Source organism: Octodon degus, unplaced genomic scaffold, assembly GCF_000260255.1.
Source record: "Octodon degus isolate 3935 unplaced genomic scaffold, OctDeg1.0 scaffold00007, whole genome shotgun sequence".
Classification (NCBI taxonomy): Eukaryota; Metazoa; Chordata; class Mammalia; order Rodentia; family Octodontidae; genus Octodon; species Octodon degus.
The window spans coordinates 11,222,974-11,232,442 of NW_004524583.1; the positions used below are offsets into that span (position 1 = coordinate 11,222,974).

General features: G+C 47.6%; 1 protein-coding gene across 1 annotated transcript in view; it reads left to right on the top strand.

The window, feature by feature from the left end:
* Window positions 1-5,518, top strand: part of Erg28 (ergosterol biosynthesis 28 homolog) — an 11,569-nt gene extending 6,051 nt beyond the window's left edge. The window contains exons 4-5 of the mRNA XM_004624738.2: window positions 4,549-4,667; window positions 4,783-5,518. Coding sequence (XP_004624795.1) covers window positions 4,549-4,667; window positions 4,783-4,862 — 199 coding nt within the window. The 3' untranslated portion in view covers window positions 4,863-5,518. The remainder of the gene's footprint in view (window positions 1-4,548; window positions 4,668-4,782) is intronic.
* Window positions 5,519-9,469: the final 3,951 nt, after the last annotated feature.

The window sequence follows — 9,469 nt, forward strand, 5'->3', positions numbered from 1 at the left end:
TCTAGAGATAATAACTGAGGTCAGATGGTATACCATGCCTGATTGGCAAGGAAACCCCAAACGACAGTAGAGGTGATTATGCCTTTGTAAAGTTGTAAGACACAAGGTGGCCTAGTGACTAAGAGCCATGATGTCTGGGCAGGATGGTTTTTTCAAGATTGAGATAGCTTGACTGCAATGAGGCCTCGTCCTGCCCTCTTATATATGATCAATTCCCAGCTTTAGCAGCTCCCAACATATCTCCCTTTTTGTTTTGTTGTGTGCATGATGGGTATTACCTTGCAGTTGGAGAAGCTGTGTCTGCAAAATTCTTTAGAAGGCCTTTTCCTTTCTTTTTCTTTTTTTTAGGAAAGGGTCTACGGGGTGTTCAGAGTCTACCAGATCAGACTCAGTGATCTGCCTATTTACAAGAGCTGGGATTACAGGTGCGCAGCACCACACCCAGTCTCAGTCACCATCTCAGCTCGCCCTGGGGGCGGGCCAGCACGCAGGCTGGTGATCCAACCTGGTGGATGCACTCTACCTAAGCAGGCACTTTAGTCTGCTGAGCTATCAGGCTGGCCCAATTGGAGTAATTTAAATCATGTTTTGAGTAGACTAAACTATAACTTTGAGTTTTCTCTATATAATCAGCACTAATGACACCAAGCAAAACTCAGAAACCTCTTTGTACTGAGGCCCCGCCACAGTTGCTGCCTTTACTCTGTAACGTTGGGGCAGGGTGAGCTGCTAGCAGTGCCTAGATTGTGTTAGTACTGGAAATGGATTCCTTTGCCCACATTCCACCCTCCCAAGAGTCAAGGGGGCTGTGGCCCTGTAGCCATGGCTGATGTTGCAGCCATGGGGTGTGCCAGCTGTCCGTCTGGCTCTGACTGCTGGATGTTTTGTGTTTGCCGGGGTGGCAGTGTCTTGAGCCTAACAAAGTTTCTTTGCCCGCAGTGCACAGAGCCAGTGCCAAGGCCATGGTGTGCCCCAGTCGTGACCATGTACTTAGCACCAGGACTGTAGTTGGTGGGTGCTAACCTCCGCAGCTGGACCAGGCGTGTGGTCGCGCAAGTGGCTGGGAAATCCCAGCGGGGTTTGCCTGTGCTAGAGCACAGGGCTCTCCCTGAACCCAGTTTGTGCCTCCCGCCAGAGGCGCTGCTCGCCTGGAGCCAACTGCTCCCAATTTAGAACAACTTTTTCTTTTTTTATCTAATTGAGCGAAGCTAGAAGATTTAAACTGTCTGCTGTTCTTTTATTCCACCCTCCATGTCTGTTTGGCACTTGATTTTAAAACAGTGCTCCAAGCTAGGTCCTTCGTGGTGGGCTTAGGTAGTAACATAAATATAGGAACCAAGAAAACAACATTTTTCCATATGTCTAGATACATCTATAACCATCTGTGGTTTTTCATATATATTCTGAAGTCAGTAGACCTCCATGCCTCATGTTTTTCACCTGGTAATTGTCAGTGTAACATTCCGGTGCTACCTATTGACCCATCAATCCCTTCCCCCACCCTGTTGCTGGCAAAATTCTGGGGAACATCCTCCCACCTATCAATATCACCTTAACAGGAGTGCCTGGTGAGAGCGCCAAATGTAGGGGTTTGTTGGTGTCTCTGTGATCCCCGGAAGAAGACAGCAAGAGGATTTAGAAAATAAAGACCAGAGATAATAGATAATAGCTGAGGTCAGATAGTGGACCATGCCTGATTGGCAGAGGACCCCCACCCCTGCAGAAACAGTAGGAGTGATTATATGTCTGCAAAGCTGTAAAATACAAGGTTGTCTCATGCCTGATAGCCCACAGTGTGTGGGCAGGATGTTACTCTTCAAGACTGAGTTAGCTTGACTGCTTTAAGCAGTAGGGCCTTGTCCTGCTCTCCCACTGATTATCAGCTTCCAGCTTTAGAGGCTCCCAACAAGGCGGGGGGAGAATCAGTCTTCTACTAAAGTAATAGAGTAGTTTTTGTTTGTTTGTTTGTTTAGTTTTTAATTTTTTATTTTGTGGTGCTGGGGGCTGAACTTGGGTCTTGTACATGGTAGGCAAACACTGTACCGCTGAACTACCTCCTCAGCCCTGGTAATGCTCTTTTTAGACTGGCCACCCACATACATGTTTCTCACATTTCTCATTACAAGCAGGAATGAACACAGCTCAAATCCATGAGAAAAGAGGACCCCAGGATTAAGCTGGTGTTTGCTCAGGCAGTCAGTAAGTGAGGAGGGAAGGTGACCTGTGTGCTGTCTGTCTGGGGACTGTTTGCTGTAGGCAAGGGTAGCCGCATGTCTAGATCATGCCATGTCCAGTTCTGACCACTGGAGGGGGCGAAAGCTTGCTTTCTAGCATCGCCACAGACAGGATGGAAACAGATTGCTCAGTCCTCGGGGTCAGACTCAGACTGCCAGCCTCACACTGAAAAAGGTTTGTCTTACAAAGTTCCTGGCAGCTGGGGAAGAGAGGAGGCAGTAATGCCCCTGAGCCGCTCTATCATGGCAGGAGCTTTCACCTCCATAACCTTGATTAAACCTCTTCCCAGCAGCCCCAGGACGGGGTGATTTTCACTCCTCATTTTGTAGACCTCAGTCTTGGAGATCCAATTAATTTACACTGAGAAAGACTGACTCAAGTGGAATTTGAAGCAAGGTTATTAGCCCTCTGATCACTCCAACTTTCTTTCTTTTTTTTAACTTGAAACTGGTTTACTTGCCCTAGATTGACAAGTATTTTTGGAATTGGTTTGGTTTAGTGGAAATAGCCTGGGGCCAAGAATAAAACCAAGAGAAATGCATTTTGGTCAGCTTTGTTGGTAACTAGCTTCATAACAACAAGTTCATTACTTATTTTCTCTGTGTGTTGGTTTGTTCATCTATAACATGAAAAAGATGGCGGGTCTGCCTCAGGGCGACTAAGAGGGTAGACTGAGTAATCACTTTACAGCCCTTCACTGTGGGGAGGAACTGCTGAGGAGTACGTCTTCGTTTTGCGGTGGGCAGAGGTAATTCACACTTAGCCTTCCCGGTCTTCCCTGCTCATGGCTTCCTTCACCCAACGCAGGGCAGCTACAGCTGCTGACTTGTACTTTCCAGCCCTTCTAGCCCAGGACTTTGATCTGGGCACTTCTGGTGTGTACTCTGATCTTGTTCCCTCCCTAGCTCGAAGAGCAAGAGCAACACACTTGCATCCTGCCTTACTAAGTGTATAGAAATGTGCATCAGAATAATAAAACCATTTACTTCTGGGGAGGAGGAATGGAGGCGATAAGATAGCATAAATGATGCACAGGATGCTTTAGCTGTTATCTGTAAAGCTTTCTGTTTGCTTTTCTGAGATAAGGTCTCACAATGTAGTTCAGCTGGCCTTGAACTCATTATGTGACCCCTGCTGGCCTCAAACACATGACAGCACTGCTGCCTCAGTCTCCTCATAGGCATGTATGACCATGCCTGACAAACTGTTTCTTTGTAATATTTTACTTAAAGAAAACTGAACAAAAATATCCCAAGTGTTAAGATATTTTTTTTCATTGTAATGAGAAAAAAGGATAAAATAGCAGTGAAACACTTTCTGAACAGATTAGTAGGACAGTTACAATAATTAATACATTTCACGTTTTCTTGGTTTTAGTTAGTCAGAGGACAAGATGCAGACATCCAAGTGTTAAGATTTGATGGAGGTGGATACTGATTGCATTGGTGGTGTTGTAACATTGTATCATTTTTGTATGTTTGAAATTGTTCCTAAATTTTTAAAGAATTTCATAGTTTAGAAAAATGTTATCATAGGCAGAATGGTGGTGCAAACCTATAATCCCAGCATGCAGCAGGTTGAGGAAGGAGGATCTCTTAGTTTGCATGCAGCCTGGGTTATATAGTAAGACTTTTGACTCAAGAAAACCAAACAAGAAAGAAAGAGAGAGAAGAGGGGAAGGGAGGGGATGGAAGGGGAGAGGAGAGGAGAGCAGAGGAAAAGAAAGGAAAAGAAAGGTTATGAACAACCCAAGTGATAGCCAGTAACCTGGCTCCTTTCTACTTCATGGTCCGAGCTGGGGTACAAGTTTGAATCCCCTCCTCCAGGGGCATTGTCACCATGTCCGCCGTCTGACTGTTCTTCTAAGGCTAAGACACAGAATAACTCACCAGTGCTACCAGAGCATCTCAAAGTCCCAGCAGTGCTGTGTACCTCATTCCCCATTCAGGACATTGTTCTGTGGCTTCTGTCGTAGAAAACACTGGCTGGTGTGTAGGCAGACACCAGTTTGCACAAGTAGCCTATGTAAGAGTGACCACATAGGACTGCCACAGTCTGGACTCCACATGGCTCTAGTGGGCGTCCCCGCCCTGCTAAGCCTCAGAGCCCACTCTGGGTATCTGGACCATTGTCTCAGATCAGCCTCAGAAACCTTTAATTTTGCCCTAGGTGATAGCATGATGTCATCAAATAGCCAGGTGCCTTCCTGAAGGAAGGTGGAGCCACAGTCACCCCTCCAGTGCATTGAACCTGACTCTGCCTGACTGTGCTGAGCGAGCAGTAACTCTGTTCCCATCTCTGCTGCCCACTTAGGCTCTACCACATCACGCTCTGGACCTTCTTCCTCGCCCTGGGCCACTTCCTCTCTGAGTTGCTCGTGTTCGGAACTGCAGCTCCCACCATTGGTGTTCTGGCACCCCTGATGGTGGCAAGTAAGCACCCCACTGCCCCCGATGTGCAGCAGCCAGCCCAGCACTGGGGCTGTGCAGGAATTCTAAGCAGGAGGCTGAGTTTGTGTCCACCACTCCTCTTTTCTGTGTGTTTAAGGTTTCTCAATCCTGGGCATGCTGGTTGGGCTCCGGTACCTGGAAGCAGAGCCTGTGTCCAGGCAGAAGAAGAGGAACTGAGGCCAGCTTCACTGCCTCCAGGATGCCATCGTCTTCCACTGCAGCTGTCTCCTGCCTTCCTCCTCTTCTCTTTAATTTCTTTTTTGGCTCCATCCTCAGCCCCTTTACCACTTTTAGCCTCTGCAAATTTTTCTGGCTTTTGTTTTCCATTTAAAAATTTTTAAGATGTGTCATGCACATCTTACAGAAAGCACATCACACATCTGTATAATTTGAAGATAATTTTAAAATTGATACTCTCCCTAACAGCGTCCAAGTCCAGAAATTCCACACTTCAGAAGCCCACTGGGTCTTTCCCCGCCTGCAACCACTGTACACCCCAGGCTCCCATTTCTGAAAGCCTTCCACTTGTTTTCCTTTTATTTCCATTCCTTGTTTGATTTGTGGGCTGAGAACATGGAACTGTGACACTCACAGCTGCTGCCTGCCCCAGCAGCTGTGACCAAGGGCTGCTCCCTGGTGGTGTCCACGTGCGTCAACTCCTTTCTGCAGCTGGACCTGAGACTCAGCTGTGCTGGGGACAGGCAGCGCTTCCTAGGAGGGCTCCTCTCACCCACAGGCAGAGGAGGGTTGGAGGAGTCTGGGCTATTTTTAGACCTTCAGGTCAGCTCTATTTGTGTAACAAATTTTGTAATTAAAAAACAAAACAAAAACCTCTGCTGTCCTCATACTTTAATCTCCTCTAAGGCCAGAACAGCCCAGCCCTGCTGGAACCTGTGCTAAGAGGGTCACAGCTTTGTGTCTGATCAGATCCACCACTTGAGGACAGCTCAAGAGTCAGGTAAGTGCAGCTGGCTCCACACCACCTGTTCCTCACTGTCACTTGTGCACTTTCTCTCTTCCTTTTTCCCTTCTTCTCCATACTGGGGATGAAGTCAGGATTTTTGTACTGAGCCACATCCCTGGTTGCGCTCTCTCTATATCTATATCTAGGAACAAGGTCAAAGTTGCTAAGTTGCCCAGGCTGGGCTCACACCGGCAATCCTGCACAGCTGCCCAGGGTGTTAGAATTAGCAAGCATATGCCACCATGCTGAATTTCTTGCATAGTTAAAATCAAATCTTCCTCTACTTGTCCATCTCATCAACGTTCTAAGTTCACAGCTCAATGTCAGGACCTTTTCTTACTTTCTACCTAAAGAAATGGGTTCCTGAGGATGCAGAGATGGAGCAAAGAATTAGCGTGAACAACTAGCATAGTTGTGTGACTATGGATGCCCAGCAGCACGCAGCTTCCCTCCACTCCCGGATGCACTTCCTGGCCACGGTCCACACTGGGTGTACTGGAAGGGCCACTTGTTATTTCAGCAAGTGTTTACTGAGTATTTCTCGTGCTGGACACTTGGGAAAGAAATTGACAAATGGGCAAACCCAGCTTCTGCACGGGCTATGCTGTAATCATGGCAGCAGAGTCCATAAGTGAGCCACAGAAGAACTTCCAACAGTGAGAAAAATCCTGCAGAGAACAAGGTATTGCAAAAAATCCAAAACAACAAGGTGTTTGAACAAGAGGAAGGAGGTGAGGGATATGGAGGAATAGGAAACCTTTCCCTGAGGTGGTGGGATTTTAGGAGACTCAAAAGCTCTGGGGTTGATGTCTTGAGCTGTAAAGTGAGCCCTGAGGGCCAAGGGAGCCCCTGCTGGAAGGCAGTCTGTTCAAAGAGTGAGCTCTGTGCGGTAGAGTGTGAGGAAGTGGAAGTGAAGGAGGCAGAGGTGGGCAAAGGTATGAAGGGCAAGCAGCCTTTACACTTAAACACATTGGGAATTCGTCAGCCCCCCAGCCCAGCAGCACTGCACATTGAACCCAGAGCCTTATACAGTTTAGACAAGCGTTCTATCACCGAGCTACATCCCCAGGCCTTACAGCAGCTGTTCAGGTGAAAGGAAAGCTCTTCAGGTTTTCTTTACCCAGGAAAGAAAACAGGGCTGACATAAGGAAGAAGTTATGAGGATCACAGTCTTCACGAATGGTTTGATTTGGACTTCAGCTCCGGTTCTCTGTGAGTCGGCTTTGCCTGACTGGGTTGGCCTCCCCCTCAGGCTAATACTATGGCGCCAAAAGTGGATGCAAGATTCTAGGCTGCAAAGCAGCTTCATGGTAGGAACTATCTATCACTATTAAAAGAAGGCAGCAAGGAAAGCAGTGACCTTATAGAGTTTCTATTTGAGTGCAGATCTACCTGGAAGCCACCAGAAAGAGCCAAAGTCTAAAATGTAGCACCTCTATGCATAGCTCTAAAGAGATGATGTAGGTAGGGAGTTCAGCTGTAACAGCCCCGGCTGGAGTTTGTGCCCCCACCTCACCCCACCTCACCGGTGATTTAAAGTAGAATAGGGATGGGGTAAAAAGAATCAAAATGTGTGTTATTAGCTAAGTGTGGTGCTGCACACCTGTCACCCCAACACTCAAGAGGCTGAAGCAAGAGGATCACCTTGGGTTCAGGGCCACTGTAGGCTAAACAGTGAGTGCGAGTCTAGCTTCAACTGCATAGTGACATGCTGTCTCAAAAAAACCAAAAAAGACATACACATAGCAATTCCCCATAGTGAATGTGATGGTTATGTATTGCAAGCATGTACTAATAACCGTTTTAAATACCTGAAGTAGGATCATACTGTCTAGCTACTCCTGGTTATTGCAACTAAGAATTACTAGCAAATATGGTACTAGAAGGCCACAGGCATAGTGCAACTCTAGGGAAAAAACATACAGGAAACAGATCTAAGCAGCCTCTCCAAGTCCCAGGGGTCAGCGGAGCACCATGGGGTGGGAGGAGTGACAGTAAGGAGGACAGTTCAGAAGGAAATCCGGTGACGTAGAACTGCGGATGCTGGGGCCAAGCTGTGGATTCTGGCCAGAGCAAGCTGGTGCACAGCCGGCATGATCACAGAACAAACATTTCAGCCACCTTTGAGGCAGAGCCAGAAGCAACAAGGGGCTGTCTCGTCAGCAGTCGCATTCCCCTCTGTACACACTGGGGGAGGAGGCCAGGGTCACTTGTTGGCCACTGAACTGCAGTATCCCACGTAAGCAGACAGAAACTTTTACATCTTTATTTTTTATTTATATTTTGGGACAAGGACTCTGTGCTGCTCAGATTGGCCTCAAACTAAACACTCCTCTAGTCTTAGCCTCCTCAGTAGCTATGGGTATGTACCACTACACTCAGCCTCGGTCTAAAAAAACCCACTCATGTCTGCAGAAGACACAGATCCTTCTGTGCAAGGCTGCAGTTGCTGTTTTCCTGGCCTTGACCATCCCTGTCCCCTGCTGACCCCTCACCTCAGATACAGCCCTCAGAAATACATGGGAAAGTGACGCGGGAGATAGCCTAGAATAAGCACTTGCCTGGCAAGCATGAGGGCCTAAGTTTAATCCCTGGTTCCTACAAAAAAGAAAAAAAAAGAAATAACATGGGAGGGATAGCCAGATAGCTCAGCTGACAAGAGTTCAGTCACCCGGTGTGCCATGCCAGCCCCACCTCCAGGGTGCACTGAGATGAGACAGACTGGGTGTGATGGGGTGCACCTGTAATCCCAGCATGTGAGAGGCTGAAAACAGGATCACTACAAGTCTGTTTTGTGTAGTAAGACCCTGCACTAAACACATAAAAAAGAGGAGAACCTCATGGGACTGCCAACAACCACTGCTGCCCCACCAAATGACCATGCAGACCACTTTGACAACACTTTATTGCCTCAAAAAATGGTATCACAAACAGGAAATAGAACTTGTGGTTTGAAAATAAAGCCATGGAGCTCCAGTGGCACAGTCGATTAGCACGCAGTAATTATACTGAAAATAAAGCCATGGATTCTGTAAGTATGCTGTTAATACCTTCTGAGGGGCTAAAGAATAAACATCTGTCTCCTGTCAAAAAGTAAGGCACGTCTCCCTTCTCCCCCAGCACTCCTGTCACTTGAAGACTAGAGCTTTTATCACGCACACAGCATTCCATCCTTTGCTTGGCTCTACGCAAACACACACACCTCCTCCCACCCACCAGGGCCAACAGCAGCACCCAGCCAGCCCAGCTGCTTCAATGTGCTGAGGCAAGGACTGTGGCCAAAGCCAGCCAGCACGGTGGTTCCTGCCACAGCTACTCAACACTGGAGAAATTACTAAATTCTTGTTTCAGGAGACATTACTGAAGCCTATGCAGAGAGCCAGGCAGCAGGTTAGACAGACAAGGTCAGCTTGACTTAGTTAAAGGGGATCCCTTTAAATGTACAGTATCTTGTAGGGAGCCGCTGAAGCTGGAAATTGCTCATACGTGGGAGGGCAGGACAAGGCCACAGTGCCTAAAGCAATCAAGCTGCCTCCGTCTTGAAAAAAGCAGCCTGCCTGCTTTTAGGCAATGTCAGCTATTAGTCACTAGGCAACCTGTATCACGTGACACTAACTTTGCAAAGGTATAAATAAATGTCCCTACTGTTGTTCTGGAGGTTACTTGCCATCTAGGCAACCAGCCACTGGGGACCACCAAGAGACCAGCAAATCCTACAATATCTGATGGGAGTCTGCTAGCAGAAGATGGGGAGGGGGGTATACAAATGCCATCTCTCCCCCCCGCCGCTCCTCCCCCCAGAGGCAGAACGTGGTTCACC